The sequence below is a fragment of the Malurus melanocephalus genome, unplaced genomic scaffold (assembly GCF_030028575.1).
Source record: "Malurus melanocephalus ecotype Western Australia unplaced genomic scaffold, MMel_1.1 scaffold_6, whole genome shotgun sequence".
NCBI classification, from domain to species: domain Eukaryota; kingdom Metazoa; phylum Chordata; class Aves; order Passeriformes; family Maluridae; genus Malurus; species Malurus melanocephalus.
The window spans coordinates 5,165,144-5,186,838 of NW_026623238.1; the positions used below are offsets into that span (position 1 = coordinate 5,165,144).

The following is a 21,695-nucleotide window of genomic DNA, read 5'->3' on the forward strand; positions in this document are numbered from 1 at the left end:
AAAATCCAAACAAAACACAAAACCCCCCCAAAAAATCCAAACAAAACACAAAACCCCCCCAAACAAACATGGAAAAAACACCYCAAAACACAAAAAGACCCCAACTGGAAGACCCATTTGATCCATTTGTTGTTGACAATCCAGTAATGGAAGGAATTACATTGGAATAGTATTTTCCCATTTCACACACAGTATAGCACAATGTGACAGTAAGCACCTTGTATGCACAAGCTGAAGCATATGCTGAGGCTGAAGATTTGGAAAACAGTACTAAGTACAAGCATTCTCCCTGCAAGCGACAGATTGGGACTCTTAGTTAAAAAGGGACAGCATCAAAACTAAAATTTTGAGTGGCCCTCAAACACCAGAAAAGAAACAGGACCTCAAGCTAGTGGAAGTTCCTACATAAGGCAGTCAAATTTACAACCAGTGTATACATTCACTAAGGAATTACTTTTTTTTTTGGTAAAACCAACAATCCGACGTACTGCAGAGTCTGAATGTGAAATATAGGCACAAAATATATTCTCTACTTTTTTCAGTGTGGAAAAAATAGCTATTAACAATGTAATAAGAAAATCTACTATCAGGTGAGCAAAAATTTGTAACAATCTGAATAAAACAAAGTACTGTATAAAGGTGCAATATTGAGCAGATTTGATTTTGGTTTAAACATATGAGTAAATCATGAAACCTTTCTCTTCTTACCCATAAAGTATTTCACATTACCAGTATCATTCTAGTTCTTCCCAGTTGTCAGTAAGGTTACCTTTGCTTTGACGTCTAATACTAACCAGCTTTCCAGCTGATTTGATGCTCCACCTGGAACTATTTCCTGAGCTGGCCAGGTTTGTGTATTTTGTGGAGCCTTTGGTTTCATCTTCCCAGCCTGACCAGGCTGTATAGTCACTTAAAGGAGTTGCTGCATCACTGGTGGTGTCAGCAGTGGTAATCTGTGGTGGTTCCCATCCCTCAATCTCATCTGGTTTTTTAGATGGAACATTCTGCTTTATCACCAAACTGTCCCAAAAACCTGGCTTCTTTTCAGACTTCATCTCTTCCTTTAATTTTAGGTTTGTTCTAGAAAACAAATAATGATTATGTGATTAATTTATTCGTTTAATAATGTATGTAGTAGTTATTAATAAACATTCAATTAAATTATGTTTTACAGTGAGGAATGCTAATCATTGTCAGCCTGAGACAGCATATCCATTACTGTCAGCTTCAAGAAAAACACCCTCACAAACAAGTAAGCCTAAACACAGCAGAATCTTGCAGTGATAAATCAGAAGAGGATTGAGTATGGTCATTTTCTATTACAAAAGAATTTATATACTGCCATCCCCACCCCATTCCCATGGGGTAAATTCCAACAGAGCTGTGTTTGGAAACGTGCAAAGTATTTTAGGATGCATTAGAACAATTTTGGATTTTAACCAAAAAAAAACAAAAAAAAAAAATCCCAAACAATTTTTTTAAAAACCCAGGGTACAATAGTAGAGGAATATGAAAATGTTCTAACAGCAGCTTTAACACTGTTTACTCAGTGTTTACTCACTATGTTGCTCAGTTTCATATACCTGTTATCACCTCACCAGTTAAACCTTATACCTGAAAACAGTTAATGTACACAATATTAGGACTTTAAAGATATAAGGGTTTTCTAGTATTTTCATAAAGAGCCACACAATGTCATGAAAACAACTGTTTTGTATTGCTGGCAAGAACTCCCAAAATCCCCCTCCCAAATTCAAGAAATAATTGTAACTTCTCTCTCAAAAAGACATTGGAAAGGCTACTTGTATCACTGCTATTCTCATCACATTAAGAATCTTCAACCTGAATAATTTTTTCAGCATGGAATATTTGAATGATAGAATATCAACTGTTTATGCATAACTTTATACGCAGGATGATGTATGTAATCAAATAATGGGCCACAAGGAAAGGCTGAACACCAGGGTGAAACACACAACCTTTGGGGTTCAGTGATCTAAAAAGCAAATTGAAAACATTATCTGTATTAGCATATAAATTCTTTAGCCATACCTAAACTCATTGTTGAATCTTTTGCAAATATTTCTATTAAAAGAGCTTTGTTCCAATAATGAAAACTTAGGTCTATCACATTTAAACAGAAGCAACTCAAGCAATACCTTCAAAATTACCTTTCCTTTACTGCATTTTGAATTTATGATTGCTCAGAATTTTCACCTTGCTAAAACCATCCACAGACTCCAAAGACTTTTCTTGTATTTTGTGAGCAGCACACTTAAAAGTTGTATTTGTCTTTAAAAATAAGGTAAAATTGTGGTATATAATTAAAGAGAAATATCCATAACTTAAAAAAACAGGCAGTTATCATAGTAATAACGAAACAGCTCTGTTACCATACTTCTGCTCTCTTCACTGTATTACTTGATTCTTATAGTCAGCATAAATTGCAAAGCATTATTACAGGAGCCTAGCATCCTAAAATTGTACAGGGATAGTAGCTGGGAACTTCTAGGAAGTTTTATGGAACAGGCTAATATGAAAATAAAATACATGGGTTTACATTCCCAATTGTTTATTTATATAGATACACACCCTACATGCATATATCTATCTATCTATCTATCTATCTATCTATATATATATATATATAAAGTTGCATTCTAAACCACATTTATTTCAAAGTAAACTGGAGACAAAGCCTGCTACAGCAAGTCTTATCAAAGCTAATACTTGGCAGGAACAGATGTACTGATATGTGGCACATTTGGTTTGTAAAAAAACATGGTTTGTAAGGYAGTCAGGTGGCACATGTAGGTAAAGTCTACATATACTTGTAATAGGAAGACRGACTTTCCTGGGAAGAGTTTTCTATTCAGGGAACTGCTCTAACCATACCAGCACAAGTGTGCCAAAAATATACTCAGTGCCAACAGGGAAGACTTGCAGATCCCAGGATCTCCATTTAACCTTTGTAGGTATAGTAAGACTTTGAAAGAAAAAGTAAGGCAYGCAAAAAAAAGGTATTTGTAAACTCAATCATAAGTAATCTCTAAGAGGAAAGGCAGAGTGTGAGAATGACCCTTTTACTCACAAGCCTATACTAGTTTTCTACAGTAAAAAAAAAAATTATTACGCAGCTGAATTCCTTTTCCTTCCTGACAAACCTAAAAATGTTAACATCATGTCCTTTCCTAGTACAGCATGCCTTATTCATTGTAAGCTTAACATACATAGCTTTGCCCATAAACCTTCTTCTGTCAATTTGATTTCCAGCAGTTACCATTAGTGTTTATCAGCGTCCAGCTTCATTACWTTGCACAACTATTTTCTGATCCAGTGAATGTATTTTAATAGCAGATAGTCCAAATGGTTCTACTCACCCTTTGGATTTGGGAGACTTGCATCCTGCTAGCAATTGCTGTTCATCATCTTTATTGAACATAGACGTCACTTCCTTCCAACCCCGGAAACTTGCACCTTGAACCTACAGAGACAAGTAAATCCTCATCAGTGTGAATTACAGAGTTACAAGCATAGAGTGGGACTGCCCCTGCTGATGCTGGGGGGCTGACAGGCAGCAGTGGCTGTCTGTATCTCCTGCGGGCGGTGCTGCTGGCAATGAAGTGAGGATGAAGCTTACACATCATGGCCATACAGGGGAAAGAGCCGCTCTGGTTACTGCAGCAAGAACTCTTTCTTGCTGAGCAGAGAATACAAAACGTTGGTGGTTTTGTGATGTCACGGAGTACAGCTGGGCTCCATTTTAATGCATTACAGTAAGAAAGGAATCTAGGCTGCTTCAAAGATGGTCTAAAGGGCTTCAGTAGACAGGAAATAAATCAAACTGTCATTTCTAGAGTCACAACAGACAGGACAGCCAMATGAATTATGAAACTCATTAGGTTTAACCTGCTTTATACATATTATCCCTCTTGGGAACCCCAAAACTACAGTTTCTGGCCCTGCAAGGCAAGAATGGTAAGAGCATTGGCTCACCAGCAAAATGTGAGATGTGGCATTAATGCATCACAGTGCACTCTCTAAATTTACTGTGACCATTAAGCACACGGCATAAATGACTTTTTAAACTTTATTAAAGGTTCGATTCTACCTCCCTCAAGACAAAATAACTAGGTATAGATTATTTTTACTTTGATAGCATGCTTACAAAAATACACACGTGTGCCAAGCACAGAATATGAAAGTTGTTGCTCTTCTTCACARTATCCAGTAAGAATGGCAGTGATAGTCTGTCAGTGCTACTTGACTATATTTAAAAAATACAATAAATTATCAAGTATAATAATCAAAATAAAACCATAGCTGTCAAGACAAGGAAAGGCTRATTCACAACCTATTATTATGCTTTATACTTTTTGCAGAACTCAGGGATGTAAGTTAGTTTCAACTTGCCATTTAGGTTTGAATCAATTACAACTCCTCACCTTTCAGAAACACAAAGCCTCTATCATTTACAGGAGTAACACCAACCTTGCAGGTTAGTCTTTGGAGTATCTCCATCTCTTGCTCCCCCATTTTATTGTCTCCTGCTTTCATGTCTCACCCACCCTCCCTACTCACATTTGAAYTGCATCAACTACTCCAACAGGAGACACAGCAGGGCTGTTTTAGATSAGGAGGGAGGTCTAACCTAGCCTCAGTGGCACTTTGGTTACATACAAACACCAATCCAGCTATGGGAATCGCACTGCAAGGACTCTGAAGAGAGAAGGYTGAGCAAGCTCAGAGCAATTGAAGGCTCTTGTTCATCATATATGGACAGACTGGGTACACCAGAGCCAGGCTCACCACAACTGAGGCCTCCACAACTGCTCTGCTCACTCTTCCTAAACCCATGCCTACTCTTACTGTAAAACCGCAGCATTCCCCATGGCTTCATGAGGTAAAATCAACAGCTTCTACAGTTATTTTCTTCCCACTCTGACAAAACACTGACTACAGATTTTAGTATGCAAATCCTCATGTTTAATTTAAACATACACTTTCTATTTGTAATTAAGTTGAAAATATGTAGATACTACATGAAAATATGTAGCATAAAATAAAACCAGACAAGCTGTAGATGATATCTTCAAACAGATACCTTGCCATACAAAATCTTTGTATTTAACTATCAGCCTCTCCAAGCAGTATTTAACATTTAATGTTTCTGTGGTATAAATGATGTAGGCCTAAACTCTCAATTTTAATCAATAAAGGCCTAATACTGTTATCTGTTTTGGTTGTTCAATTAAATTTTGTAAGTTTCCCATGAGGATATATGACTCTGATTGGGCTTCCTCTCACTGCAAAGCACTTAATCCACAACAAACTTCCAGGAAGTCGACTGTTGAAGGAAGTAGTCCTTTTTAAAACCCAAAAGAACAAAACAAAACAAACAAAAACTCCCGAAGCAAATAAAAAAGAGGGAGAAACTTGAGCCAGCACTTAGCTTTTCATGTGTTAAAAATTCCTGCACCTTGCATGAATCCACCAGTTCTGAGGAAATCAGTAGAGGAAGTAGCTAAGCCACTATCCATCATATCTGAGTTGTCATAATCCAGGGAAGTTTCCACTGATTTAAAAAGGTGTATATAACCCCCAATTTTAAGAAAACGGAATTATGAAAGACTATGGAACTACAGATCTGTCAGTCTCACCTCTTTGCCAAGCAAGATTCTGAAAAAGATCCTCCTGGAAAGTATATTACAGAACATGGAAAATAAGGAGGGAATTGGTGACAGCCAACATGACTTCACCRGTAGCAAATTCTGMCWGACAAATTTGGTGGCCTTCTATGACACCATTACAGCACCCCTGGATGAGGAAAGAACAACTGATGTCATCTACATGGATTTGAGCAAAGCATTTGACACTGTCCTGCACAATATTCTTGTCTCTAAACTGGAGAGACATGGGTTTGATGGATGAACCATTCAGTGAGTAAGGAATTGAGGGGATGTTTGCACTCAAAGAGTTTCAGTCAACAGCTCCATGTCCCAGTGGAGACCAATGACCAGAGACATTCCTGAGGGGTCAGTACAGGGACCGGGCCTGTTTAACATCTTTGTTGGGGATGTGGACAATGGGATTGAGCGCACCCTCTGCAAGTTTGTGGATGGCACCAAGCTGGGTGGTGCAGCCAACAAGCTGGAGAGCAGGATGCAGAGGGACTTGGCGTTACAAACTGGTTTAAATACAGAAGTGTAGAGAAAACAAAGTCTCTGTGTATAAAATAGAAAGAATTTTGAAGGTTCAAAAAGTTCCCAAAAAAACAAGATAAAAACCAAACGAGATTAAATGTTAATGTCAAAAAATTGATGTATTTTTAATTTAACAGAGAGGCAAAGAGAAAGAAAGYGAAAAGTAGAGAAAAGTTAGAAAAAAACAAGGTGACTTAAAAAAGCACAGGCTACTTCACCACCACTGCTGCTACATTTGTTGCTACTGAATCGGGGGAGGGGGGCAGGGGTAGTGAAGCAGCCTTTGCTTTTTGTTTCTGGTGTTTGAAGTGTCTTATCAGCCTCCTCCGATCTGGAGAGTAGTTTGGCTGGAATGCGGCAGCCCGTGCTCTGAAATGCAGCCGAACCTCGGGGAACTGGCGGTGCCCAAAGCACTGAACGCAGGAGCAAGGCCAGGGGTTCCAAAACCCACTCGTGATTTCAGACCACGGCACCGGGGGACTCCCTCAAGCAGGGGGCTCCGGGGGGACTCCCTCAAGCAGGGGGCTCCGGGGGGACTCCCTCAAGCAGGTGGCACCGGGGGGACTCCCTCAAGCAGGTGGCACCGGGGGACTCCCTCAAGCAGGTGGCACCGGGGGACTCCATCAAGCAGGTGGCACCGGGGGACTCCATCAAGCAGGGGGCTCCGGGGGGACTCCATCAAGCAGGGGGCACCGGGGGACTCCCTCAAGCAGGTGGCTCCGGGGGGCCTCAGGGCCTCTCTCAGCAGGCGACGGTGATGGGGGAGGGGAAGGCAAAGGCCAAAGATTCTGCCCTTTGCTTTCCCCCTCCACGCTGCACCAGTTTTGCCTTTCTTTTTATGSGCCTCAAGGCAGGCTACTCACAGTCCATCCTGCACGTAGTTTTCAGGTTTTCAAGAATGATTAAGATAAGCAGATAGAATGACCGAGCACTTTCTGAAGCCTTTCTCTTATTATCAGGCTCTCACACCTTGACGGGACAGAGGCAGGCCCATGCGAAACTCCTGAAGCCAACAAGGCAAAGGGCAAGGTCCTGCAGCTGGGTCATGGGAATCCCAGTCACAAGGATGGGTGGATCAGGGATTGAGAAGAGCAAGCTCAACATGATTCAGCAATGTACACTTGTGGCCAGAAAGCCAAATGTGTTCTGAGCTGCAACAAAAGGAGCATGGCCAGTGGGTCAAGGGAGGTGAATCTCCYCCTCTACTCTGCTTTTGTGAGATCCTACCTGGAGTACTGTGTCCAGCTCTGGAGATGCCAATAAAATAACAACACAGACCTGCTAAAGTGAGCCCAGAGGAGGGCYGTGAAGATGCTCAGAGGGCTGCAGCACCTCTTCTATGAACATGGGTCTGAGACACATGGAACTGTTCAGTCTGGAGAAGAGAAGGCTCCAGGCAGACCCCTCAAGGGGTGCTGTAAGAAAGTTAAAGAGAAGCTTTTGACAAGGGCATGTAATAATAGGGCAAGGAGGAATGGCGTTAAGCTGAAGGAGGATAGATTTAGGTTAACTATTAGGAAGAAATTCTTTACTGTGAGAGTAGGGAGGCACTAGAACAGTTCGCCCAGAGAAGTTGTGGATGCCTCATCCCTGGAAGTATTCAAAACAAAGCTGGATAGGCCTTTGAGCAACCAGGTCTAGTGGAAGGTATCCCTGACCATGGCAAGAGGTTTGGAACTAGATGATGTTTAAGGTCTCAGCTAACCCAAACCACTCCATGACTCTATCATCTGTTATCTTACTAAAATTCTATTATTTCAGGTCTTTTTGGGGAGGAACTTTTGCTACCCTAGGCAAAGACACAGCTACAAGCTGCATTTAAAAACTCATACTGCTCTTAAACTGAAAAAGACACAAATATACYTCAGTGATGTAATTTCTATATAAGCTGTCTTCTTCAAAAATGCTGCTTCATCAAGTCATTCCCACCTAATAAATTTGCTGATTACAAAAAAATAGAACCTCACTGTTACTAGTTTTCAGATAGCAATTTAAGACAAWGAAAAGGCTTTATTTATATTATATGTGCCTTTAAAAAACCACATTGATGAAAGATGGCTTGAAGAGAAGCATTTATATGCACACATTCAATGTAAAAAAAAAAAAAGGATACACCTATACATACACCTTCTTTAATATAGAACATCACACATACTTCACCAATACAATCCCAACCTTTGCTGCACGGTTTGGATGCCCAAGCAATCCTCCAACCAAAAAAAAAAAAAAGGAGGAAAGTACCAATATCTAGATAGAAGCTTTCCATACTTTTTGACTTTAGATTTTTTACATTTTAATTTCATTAGTCCAACTCTACTTTACAGCTATCTTCAAAAACAATTATCAGAAAAGTTCTATTGATTGTCAAGCAGATAGCATGTGCAGCTCTTCGGATAAAACTTAACAAGCTCTTCACTCTTCCTACTTGTACGTAAATCACTACCTATGTACACATTGTACCATTCCTTCCATATTTCATATCTATGGCATTTGGCAGGTACATACAAGGCTAATAATCAGATTGTAACTGATTTATTCTCTCTCAACTAGTCCTTAAGAGAAATGAACACTAAACATTTAATATATACTTCCAACATTTACTTATTTGGGGTTTCCAAAGGAAATCTGSATAAATCCACCAATGTCCAAGGAGACCATATTTTGCCAATAGGTAATACAACTCATTGCACGTACCACATGTTAAACAGACTAGGCTGAAAGAAATCACAGAAGTGCAAGAGTGAAACCAGCACCTCTGCCTGCCATGCCTAAGCCTCCTCTTCTACACCTGCCCGCACTGGCACTGATATCTTGAAACATCTTTTCACTCCCCCCCGACTAGGAGCGAACAGCTCACTCTTGATTGTCACCTCAGGGTAGCATACTTCAGAACTTAAACCTTAGCAAAGGAGGAGGTCAAATACTTATTTCACACCTCCAGAAGCTTTTTTGTAACTCCTCAACTGTTTTTAAGACAACAGTCTTGGTTTTTGACTACTGCTGCCATGTAGCTGACACACACTAAAGAAATGCCTCAGAACAGCCTGCTGCATTTCCATGTTTCTTTTCAGACATCTTTAAACACTTCTAAYCTACTGACAAGTGCCACCACCAATGCTGCTGGAACACTGACAACTGTATGTGCCGGTAAGTACAGCTCAGGAAGGAGATCTTGAAGTCACCATTTCCTGAAACCATCAGTTTAACATGCAGCAGTTCCATAGCCAAAAAATGCTGGGTACCATCACAAAATGAATTAGACAAATTCAGACAAATGAATACCTCCTATATAAAGGGGTGCACCGTCTAATACTCAAAACAATGATTCTTGATGTTAGGGGAAGAGGTCCTAGACACCAGCCACATTATGTTCTCCATGAATACCATCTCCTGCTGCCACAGTTACAGACAGATTGCCAAAATATATGGGCCAGTCTCTGAACCAGCTGGGAATAATTTACAATCTTATAGAGCACCTGGAGAAAGACCTGTATTCCAGAACCATTAGCTTCCTTGCAACAGAAGTCAAAGGAAGGTCAGTAAGTAAAGAYGACATTTCAGTAAGCTGACTCCTCACCACACTGGAGACTTGGTTTATATAAAACTATTAAAGTTATGCGAAGTATGAAAACACAGTACTGATATGGTCTTAAAGCATCAATCCACTGGCAGAAGCTCCGTATTTCATTTTTATGATGTARCTCTCCACATAAAAATACCACACCTAAAATTTTCTAGATTTATAGATGTAACTGACCTGATTATATTCTCAAACCTTTAAACTACTTTTCCCTGTGTCATTGGAAAAAGAAACAATTTAACATCCAGAATTCACAGAATTGCAGACCCTTTACAACTGTAAAGGACTTCTGGAGACCTTCTAGTCCAATGCACTGCTCAAAGCAGGGCAACCCTCAGCAGACTGCCAAGGATCACGGACAGCCAGGTTTTAAATATCTCCACAGCTGGAGAATGCACAACTTCTCTGGGCAGCCTGTTCTAGGGCTTGATTGTCCTCATAGTGAAAACATTTCTTCTTATTTTTAAATTATATTTCTTCTATTTCAATTTGTGCCTGTTGCCTCTYGCCCATTCACTGAGCACCCTGAGAAAAGTCAGGCTCCATCTTCTTCAGACTTTCTCTGCTGCTGGTGTACATCCAGAAACCTTTCTTGTTGCTCAACAGATTTCACTCTTAAGTGGGTTTAAYCCTTCCTAACCCCATCCCTGCATGCTCAAAGAGTGTATCTATACTCCCCCCAGGTCACTTGACCTTGCTTYCACCTCTAGTATGCTTCCCTTTAATGCTTGAGGTTTTTCAAGAACATCACATTCATGCCTCCTGCCACCTTTGCTTTTTTCTCTACTTGATGTGTTGGGCTATTTTTGAGTTTGGAGTATGTGATCTTTGAAAATCAAAGTTGACTGATAGAACCAGGTGTACATTCAAAACTCTAGGTTAAAAAAAATTAAATTACGTGAAATGCTTATAGGACAGCTAAAAAAAAAAAAAAAGAGGAAGAAGATCACTATTAAGGAAGAGAGAGCACTATTACTGACTACAACTGTAAAATCAGATAATCAGATGTCAGAATTAGAGGACCAGGTTGGGTGCTGCAGTCTACTGTTTTTCAAAAATGTCAGTGAGAAACAAAGAAGAAACTTCTCAAGATGCCATTTCAGTATTCTCTGAAGTAGGAATACAGACTGGTTCATACCAGTTTGACYATGACAGCACAGAGTATGCCTATCAGAATAGCAATTAAAATATTTTCTCCTGTATCTTCCGCTTTAGGTTGTAAAAACCCGCCCAGCAATTCCCTATGCAATTATCTAAAAGTATCAGTGAAAAGTGAAATTAAACATACATATTAGTCCATCAACTGACAAGCTACTGGAAAGTCATCATGATCTATTCCAAMTGGCATTTTAAGAGCTCAAGCCCAGAGCAGATTCTTTTCCTTTAGGTCCTCCTAGCTTATGAAGCACTTTCTCTTCCACCATGAGAAAGCTGCCATTTAATTAGTGCATCATCTGAAACTGGGAGTACAAGCAGTCCTTCCTAGAACATCGTGCAAAGGATGTGGTCTGTACTCCTGCTGAAACTGTGTGCCATTTCTCTTGCTCACTCCTCTTCCCTCTGCTTTGCCAATGCTTCAGGGTTGATGCCCATCTGTCAGACAGATCCCCAGAGGGAAGTCTCACAAAGTAGCAGATCTGGTTTATCAGATACTACTGCTGAAAAGGGTCAGCCCAGTCCACTGCCTGCTCAGTAATGCTGCCTTTCTTATGCTATGTCTTCATACCTGTGTGATGCCGTGGAAAACTGGTTCAACTACCTAGGCCAGCAGAAATCTAACTCCCTCATTTTTTTGCATTCTTTTAGGTTAGTGCTAAGAATCAATTCATTAAAGATAAAGCATGTGGAATTTAGAGGCAACAGCATTTTTTTTYGGAGCAGCAACTATTCTAACAGCCGAAGAACCCTCTGAAAATTACAGTCATCTATCAACTTTGTTCCATACACAAAACCTTGTACATACAATATAACTCCCCCAAAACCCCTAAGCTTCACTCTAATCTCAACCTTCACAGTAAAACTTCAGTTGTGTTACCTCTATTGATTCAAGTGAATCAACTGTATATAAATTGTATATGCTAACTGCAATTTTTCTTTCTTTAGATAAAACAGGGAACAAATGYCTACTTTATAAAATGCCCCAGAATAGGTCAGGGCSTCTTAGATTGGAAGTCTCCTATAAAATTGCTAGGTATTATTACCAAAAATTACTTTAAGGACRCCATTTTTCACCACATCAACAAACTGATGTTTACATAACTCCCATTTTTCATAATACATAAATAGGCAAAGACTAACAAATTAACAATCAAAGAGTCTACTGGGAAACAGTAAAGCATCACTATGAAGACTTTTCAGTTAATTTTCCTGTCAAAAGTAAATAGTTGATAATTAGAGCTCTGCTAGAGGGCAAAAAAGTTCATGAAAAATTAGGGTAAAAGGCAACAAACCAGCAATGTTAACAGCTGGGTATAAACTGAAAAAGTAGTTCAGTCCTAAAAGCAAATTTTGAAAGTAYATTGCACAAAAAAAAAGTATGCAGATGAACATATACTAAAGAGAAAGACTGTGCAAATTTAACTGAAAACAGGTAAACTCGTGCAGTTAATACAGATCAACATCTTATAATGGGAGAGGAAAAAAAGCACACAATTCAATCAAGTCAAAGAATAACAAGATTTAAGACACCGASTTAGAGGTACAAGACAAGCAGTTCACCAAAGCAAGAGATTCAAGTATGTTTGAACTTTACTTGGACTGCATTAGGTGTGAGTATTAGTATTTTCAGTATATTCCTGTTAGACTCTTCTACTTCCTGACTGCCTGGCCAGCAGGGCTCTGGAACACAGAAATCACTCTGCAGGCTAGAACAAGCCACATGACAGAGTCTTAGCAAGCAAAATGAGCAATTACAGGGGATTCTTGCCGTACACCTGCAGTGAGAATCAGCACGTTCAATACCATTGTGCAGTTAAGCAGCTAATCCCTAAAAAGTCACTGCTCAGCATGTATGAAATAAGATTTCCAGAAATTTGTATTTAGGCCATGTTTTAGCAGACCTTCACAAGTATTTTCACAGAGGATTGACTGGTGAATCAAAAATCTCCAGCTAAGTAGAGGCACTCCACAAAATGCTGAATTTTTTTATAAATACAAACAAAAAGAATGGATTTTCCTCTTGACCTTGACTGAGAAGAAACAATTGTTTGTTCTAGAGTTTCCCTCACTCCTCCCTTCTATAAAAATGATGTTAAAATAAAAAGCTAGGCATAGAATTTTCCATAGAAGTACCTTAACAGTTCAATGAAGTTACAGGTAAGTRTTTGACAGTTAAAAGCCAATCAGCTTTAATTAAAGAAGCATTCTTCCCACATTATAGGAATCCTCTTGGTAAAATGCAAGAAAACAGATAACACATATTTAAAAACCAATCCCCTCTGAATTTGTCTTACAGACATTAAAGCATTGGTGGGGGGCAGGATTTTCTCTCTGTCAGCCAGCATCTGATGTGCAGACCAAGGGTTCTTGTGTACCAACACCCCTGCATCCTTCTCAGCATGACTCTTCTCAATCCTTTCTCCACCCATCCTGTTCTTGGTTTTGGGACTGGCATGACCCAGCTGCAGGAYCTTGCACTTTGCCTTGTCSAACTTCATGAGCTTCACTTGGGCCCATCCCTGTCCTGTCAATACCCCTCTAGATGGCATCCCTTTCCTCCAGCCTGTTGGCTACACCACACAGGTTGGTGCCATCCAAAACTAGCAGATGGTGCACTCAATCCCACCATCCACTGTCCCCAACCAAGATGTTGCACAGGCCCAATCCCAATAYTTATTCCTGAGGAATGTCTCTTGTCATGGGGCTCTACTTAGACATCAATACACTGGCCATAATTCTTTGTGTGTGACCATACAGCCAATTTCTAATCTACTGAGTGGTCCACCTGTCAAATCCACGTTTCTCCAGTTTAAAGACATGGATATCACGCAAATCCTTTGTATGAGTCCACACATACAACATCAGTCACYCTTTCCTCACTCACCGATGCYKTAACACTGTCATWGAAGGCCATSACATTTGTCAGGCATGAATTGCCCTTAGTGAAGCCCATGCTGGCTGYCACCAGTCTCCTCCTTATTTCACACTAGCCTYAGTATMRTTTCSAAGAGRACTGGCTTCATGACCCTGCCTGGCACAGAGATGAGACTGACTGACCTGCAGTTCTCTGTCTTGAGTTCCCGTTTTAAAAATGGGGTCAATGTCTTCCATTTTCCAGTCAGTGGGAATTTCACCAGACTGCCATAACTTCTCAAGTATAGTGGACAGTGGCTTAGCCACTTTCTCCACCAGCTCCCTCAGGACCACAAATCAGGTTCCACGGATTTGCACACATTAAAGTTTGCGATCTATTTTGTTTCTCAAAACTTTGTCTCTTTTCAAAATSTGGCCTAAAACCAACTGCAGATGGAGTTTCTACTGTACTTTTAATTCAGAAGCTGAGCACTGTGGTGAGACCCCCAAAGATTAGTTTGACAGAGACCAAATCATAGAATTATTTAGGTTAGAAAAGACCTCTGAGATCATCAAGTCCAACCTGTGACCGAACACCACCTTGGCAACCWGACCATGGCACTGAGTTCCACATCCATTTCTCAGTCATACCTAGAACACCTCCAGGGATGGTGACTCCGTGACCTCTCTGGGCAGCCCGTTTCAATGCTTAACCACTCATTCAGTGAAGAAATTTCTCTTGGCATCCAACCTGAACCTCCTCTGGTGCAGCTTGAGGCCATTTCTTCTTGTTCCATTGCTGGCTAATTGGGAGAAGAGGCCGACCCCCAACTGGCTACCATCTCCTTTCAGGCAGTTGTAGAGAGCCTTCYTTTCTCCAATCTAAACACCCCCAGCTCCCTCAGTCGCTCCTCACAGCACTTATTGTCTAATTGATATGTCCAGGCAGAGCATGAACATGGGTTCCAGATTTCTGCACTTTGCAGAGCACCACTGGAACATTCACAGTTCCTCACTTCGAGATGTCACAAGGCTTTTTAAACACCTATACCTTTCAAGAGAACTGTGAAGAGAGAACTAGAAAAATTCAGCAGTGCAATTAGCCTATCCTCAGTGCTCAGTGGGCAGCTTCCTGCAAKAGCAGGATCTACGACCATTTTCCAACCTCCACCTCTAGGACTAGCTCCCACTTYTAGACCTCGAAACATGGGTCAAAGGCTTTGCTCTGCAAATGGGCATCGGCATTGTCTTAAAACTCAGGCTTTAAGAGACTGGGAAGGCCATCTCCCTAAAGAGCACACATATTATTCATCCACTACCCTCTCCTTCAAGAACTTGGTTATTCTTCACCATACTGTTTCTACATGGAGCCTATTTTATTCATGACACGTGCATACTGAAAAGGCTGCACATGCAATTCATCAGCCTTTTATTAACAKATTAAAAATTTAGAACTTCTGGAATATCACTACTCTGACTGCTTCTAAGACAACAGAACAACCAAATCAAATACAGAATTGCTTTAAAAAAGATGAGAAGAATAAGGTGCTTTCTTGAGAATACGTTTTTAATTGAAGAGGGTTTTACTTTAAAATACAAAATTACTGCAGCTCAGTGGTTTGTCTGCTGATATTTTTGGTTTTTTAAGTCAGAACACACACTTAGCAAGCCCTCCTGAATGACTAAGAAGGGGGCAAAAGTTTCAGTATAAAATAGATTYGTTTCAAGATTTTCTCCCTAAACATTTATCATCTGGTATAAAATATATGGTAATTTATGTTTTCAGAACAAAGAATATATATCTTGAAAAGGGAAGAAGGTATAGTACAATCTGACTTCTATTTTCAATGAAAATCATGCTGCATCTGAAGTAGAACAAAAAGAAGTAACAGAGACAGATGTTCAATTTATACATATTAATGTAAAGTATCCTATTACACTAATGAACCTATTTTAAAATKCTTTTCTTTATACCTATGGAATTTCAAAACAAGCTCTAGCTTATCATAATAACTTCCAATTCTTTCATCTTCTAYTAATGTATTTTAAGAACATTAAAGAAGATTCTTGGACACATATCAAGGTAAAAAAAATTAACTTGCATGCCTACTTCTCTTTCCTGAAAGAGAATACGAAATAAAATCCTTAACCTCTTGTGGTCAGAGAGCCAGCGGAGCTACACATAATGGAATAAACAACCCCAAACTCTTCTACTTTTCATGTTTTTATTGCCAGTTGCAGCTAAAATTTAATGCTTCTTTAGCCTTCAGTGATTCCTGGGGCTTCTTATTTCCATTTTGTGTTCTAATAGCCATCGTGAGGAAGGAAAAAGAAAAATCAGGATACCTTCCCCTCCCCATTAATGAAAGGAAATAAGGCAGCTTTCCAACTAACCCTGYACTGCTAATATTACTTCAATGAGAACCCCATGACCAAGCATCATACATAATTATAAAATCACCAATTAACTAGATAAATTCCTTAATTGGTTGTCCATGAAAAACTGGCAACTTTCTTATTCACATGGACTGAAATATATTTATGATATTAAATGTTACATTTTCAAAGAACAGGTATTTACCTTTGTTGCAAGATGTGACACTGAAGATGAAACTTCATCATGAAGAAACTGGTCTTTATTCTCAAAAAAAAAAGGATAAAGATGAAAAAGGCCCATAGTCAGTTTTGGTTTGACAATTAGTACTGACATATTTTAGACTATTCACAAATGCTTTTATTCTATTTGGCACATCATAAAAGAAAATTGACAACATATGATTACAACACAAAACTAAATGAACACCACTACCAAAATACAAATCTGCACTTGGAATGATGAAAAATATTGTACCAGATATAAAAACCAAAATCAAACCCTTACAGAACCAAAAACCCATACCACAAAGGGAGAAACGCCCTTGCATCACAAAAAATTAAGTACAATTAAAAATACAAATCTGATTTTATCTTAATGATACTGTCTTAATTTTTTGGATCTATGCTGAGTTTCTAAATACTGTACTAGATGATGGTTTATCCATTGTGGGCTGGGGGAAGAAGGATGTCCCAAGATTTTTTTCCTCCTTCACATTAAAAAGCTCTGCATTCCTTAACTCAAGGACAGACTTTCACCCACATTCCTTTCCTCTCCATTCACAATTGCAGATTTCAGAAGAAAACCAGAGTGCTAAAGACACCTGTGACAGTTATTCAATAGGGAAGCATTTCATCCATCTCTGAATTAAACTGCTGTGTTAGCACTGTCAGGCCATGCTGTTRTCATCAGTGCTCTCTTCAAGACATGACAGGTAAGATCATAGTTGGGAGTGCTTTAGAGACCAAAGATAAAGGAAGTGGGGCACAGAATTCAGGAAATGTGCAATTTTCCATTTCTTCACTATGTTTTTATGAGAAAAAATGCTACCCTTTTTTTACATATGCAGTTCCAAGTACAAAATCAGAACAGCTACATATGACCAAAAATATTTAACTCCAGTTTCAGGAAAAAACAGAATTAAAACAGAAAAGGGGAAAGTGTCTTTGAAGCAGCAATTTCACAAAATCTCCAATATTCACTCTGGTCCATATTTTGATTACATCAGCCACTTACTCTTTCAAAAATYTAATTTATCAAGTTCTTCCTTTTCMACTAAAGTAAAYGCTAAGRAGTTGATATGCASTCCACATGCATATATCCCAAGACACCTAAAACACTCATTATCCCAGCTCCTGCACATTGCCAAAGGCCTTCTTACTTTGCTAACAGCATCAGAAAGAGGTGAGAAAGCCAGCACTAGAGAGTTATGTATTTCTAGTCATCTGCGGACCCAGATGTATCGTCTTCATTTTGAGAGACCAGCTTCAAATCCAATGATTTTTTTCTAGTCACATTTACTTACTTTGTATATATTTATTTGCATACTAATGGTTACTTTACAGGCAATACTTTATATTATACTATATATGGATATATATAACAATATATCCATGACCAAAGGGTCAAGGAGAGAGCATTTCTGGAATTCAGTGTGAAGACCATTGCTCTATAGTTCAACAGGATTTGTATTTTGGAATAGAGTGACTTGTAGATAGCTAGCTTTACTTGCTGGGGTAGAACACAAAGTCAGGAACTCATATTATCATTGAAAATGAGACTATTACTTCCTGTGGATTGCAACAAGTTATTTCACTTCCGAATTCAGTTAGCTGTCTAACACAGAAGGATATTATTGCAGATTGGATACCAAAAATGAAAATGTTAAGATTTGTGTAGTTCTCTCAAATGAAATTCAATTACTTCCATKCCTTTTTGCTTTTTCATTTCCCCTTTTAAGAGAAATATTGGCAATGTTTTAAATGGAAATACCTCACACATACTATTCAGAAGTCCTCCTGTTTCCCTTCAACACTCAGATCTCAACATTTTGGATAAGGTTGCAAAGTCCTAGATTTAATATGAAAGTGTCTCTGCTAGGACACAGGGTACGAGCTAGAGAGTACTTCAGCTGATTTGTATAATTTTTTTCCAAGAACAAACAAAAAAATCAACAAGAACTAGGAAAGCTCCAAGGGGAAATATGGTAAAAGGAGAAATTCTCAGACATCCAGAGCTGGCAGAGCATCAGCTTCAACAACCAACAATACTGCCTCCAGAACAAGCAAGACTCTGTTAGTATCTTCCAAAGAAATAATACCTTTCATTTGAATTCATCCAGCTCTCCAAATATCTTAGGAGGAAAAAGAAAAATACAGAAGTGCATAGAGATGTCATGTTCTAGTAGAGAGAAGAGAAAAGATGGAAGTGTAAAGGCATGCAGCCTCTCTCAAGACTGAGCATAAGGAAGTATGAGTGCAAGGCATTTTCACAGTGAACATCTTTAGGGGAAAACCACAAGATGCAACAAGCGCCTCACAGGGCTAGGGATTCAGCATAATAGTCAACAAAAGATGTAATTAAAAATAAATAGTAGACAAAAAGGGGTATTTATTTGCTTCTTTTAAAAGGGACAAGTAGGACGCATTACAGAAAGTCATCCCTGCTAAGGAATGAGACACAAGTTTGCAGCAGCTATACTCATGCAGCTGAGGCTGATGGCAAGTGGACAACACAAAGTTTGAAGAGAGGAAATACAAAGACTGAAATGCCTTAAACCCTCAAGAAAGTAACTAGTGATAATCCTAAACCACATTTTTTGAGGGTGGAAGACCTATTGAGTATTCATAGCATCCTTTTAAGAYACACTGCTGAAGAAAAACAAGACTTGGACAACAGCAGGGTGCTTATGATGTCCATCCATATGTCCCATGCATTGTTTGAAAACAGCCTGTAGGTTTGAATTCAGCTGTCTCCAACAGAGTAGGTTTGAAAACATTTTGTGGAAAATCCACCCTTAGGGAAAGCAGAGAGAAGCAGACTAATGGTGCACAGCATGAACAGAGTGTGAGAGGAGCAAGTGTAGGGGCTCAGAACCAGCCATGGCCCACATGGCAGGGAGGGACCTGTGCACACTGCAGGAGGCACGGGCTGTCTATTAAAAAAAATACAGAGGGAAAGAGCAGAGGSAGGGAGAGGAAGTATGCCACCACAGGGAAGAACCCAGGAGAAAAGGTGAGAAATCACATACAACCCATCTTCCCTTGTTGCCCACAGAATAATTTGTATTTTTTTAAGTGATGCACATTAGTAGACCCTTTTCCTGATATGTATTCTCTACTTTTGTTACGATGAGATGAGGGAGCCTATGGTTTGGTTTATCAGTTTTCTTTTAGAGGACAACTTACTGTGCAGCTACATGAAAAAAAAGCTCATCTTCACTCTTTATCATGCTGCATAACACATACTGATGCTGAACACTCATAAATTATTTCAGTATGTTTTAGTCTGGTTCATTTACAGTTATGGCAATTCATTATTTTACTTCAATTTAAAATAAAAACRTGGACTATGTTACAGTTTTTAGATACGTATGGTGGCTAAATGCTAAGGCTAGTGGGAAGTCCTGATCAGCAACTTGAATAGCCCTCYAGTTCTGGCAGGGGAAAGTTGGTATGCACAGCGTGTTTTCATAAGGAAACAAGTGCCCTTTTGTTGGACATACTGCAAACCATAAGGTACTCAAGGGACTAATCCAACTAGCACACAAACCTTTTTGTACAGAGATCAAAATTGTAATCTACTTCCCTCAGCTTCCTTTGTGGTAAAGTAATTAATTAGTCTCTTTAGATCATTCACTTTCATAATTCAGGCCATGACGAAGAATGCTGAACATCAAAGAGTTAAGGCAAATAATAGCATCATTTTGTCCTGCATGCCCTTCTTGTGCTCTAGTAAGTAAAATGGTATATTATCGATTTTCTCTACACAGTTGTGGGAGCTTCCTATCATGTACATGCATTAGCTGTGCAAACATAAGAGTAAACAAGTTATTGTTAAAAGATTAGGTCCTTTTTGAGCAAATTCTCACCCATCTACTGACTTATTGAATCCCCTCTGCCCATTATCACTGAATGTAACGAAGTCTAGGTTGTCATGCCTGTGAGTGTGAGTCAGATTATGTATCACAAATGCATAATTTAAAAAAAAAAAAAAAANCAGCAAAAACAAACAACACCCAAAGAGATAAACTCCAGGGAAGAATTTAACCTAATTCCCTGTACTCCACACACCCTACCAAATATTTTAGTGATAGGAGAGGGAAAGGTTAAAAAATTTTTTTAAAAAAATCACTCAGGAAATCACAAACCTGAAAGTCAACCTCTGGAGTTGGAAAGATTCCCAAAACACTGATTAGAAACCAAACAGTAGAACAACTATATATACACAGCCTGACCAGAAACAACAGATTGGGAAGAGGAGATCACACTGCCAGATCACCATCTTAAAATACAGCTCACAAAAGAAAATATTTCCATAGGTTTGAGAGGAACTTAATACAAATAATACTAAAGCTGATTATTAATGCAAAAGTCACTCTGCTTATCAAACTTTAGAACTGTATCAAAAACAATGCAATATACTCCAACATGAGTAAGAAGAAAGTTATCAGTAGAGGATCAGCAGCATTTGGTCTCATTTTCTTTGCTGCCACTGTAATATACACCTGTAAAAATTCAATGAATGGATACATGATTTCTGAGTCAGGAAATTGATGCAACAGTGATCAGATATAAAGGGGCGCTGAAACAACTCTACTACTTTCAACATATTCCTTTAATACAGCTGAAAAACAAAGCTGAACTGTACCTGAACACCCACACAAAACTGAACACGACTTTAAGGGAAGAAAGGCTTTCAGTTTCAACAAATAAAGGCTRCATTACTCAGTCATACATCGCTTTCTTCTTGGACATGAGTCTATGTGCTCAGCAGAAAAACTCCAGGGCTGAACTGTGAATTGCCTCTGTTCCTTTCTGACAGAGATAGCCTAGAYTGAGATCAAGATAATTTGATCAGCCTTGTCCATATTTCATCTACTGCTAGATCKCAATCTTCCATTTGTATGTCCCTAAAGCAAGTGAGTGAATCAAACCAGCCATCTGGGCAGGCGGTGCAAATTGAAAATTTCCTGTTAATGTCACCAATGAAAAAGATTAACTTGCGCATTTCTAAAGTCTTGCTCAAGAGTAACTTGGTATTTTAAATTCATTTTTCTCTACTATAAATATTACTTTTCCACTCCAGATTGCTTAGAAAAAAACATCTTTATTATGACAATAAACAAACTAAATAGTGACAGTGACTCCTATCCTGCAAGTCTCCTCTGCCAGTCTTCAGCAAAAGTGAAAATACTTTTGTTGATAAAGAAAAGGAAAATGTAAAATCTAAGCATGTTGAAGAATTATACTTTAATTTTGTCATACATTTTATAGACAACACCAATTTGGAAGCATGCTTTTAAAAT

The 21,695-nt window shown here is 39.0% G+C and overlaps 1 protein-coding gene across 1 annotated transcript in view; it reads right to left on the bottom strand.

Annotated features, from left to right (window-relative positions):
• Positions 1-36: 36 nt before the first annotated feature.
• TDRP (testis development related protein) overlaps positions 37-21,695 on the bottom strand; it is a 28,812-nt gene continuing 7,153 nt past the window's right edge. Inside the window, exons 2-4 of the mRNA XM_057371965.1 lie at positions 16,376-16,435; positions 3,381-3,484; positions 37-1,080 (exon numbers count right to left, since the gene is read on the bottom strand). Coding sequence (XP_057227948.1) covers positions 735-1,080; positions 3,381-3,484; positions 16,376-16,435 — 510 coding nt within the window. The 3' untranslated portion in view covers positions 37-734. The remainder of the gene's footprint in view (positions 1,081-3,380; positions 3,485-16,375; positions 16,436-21,695) is intronic.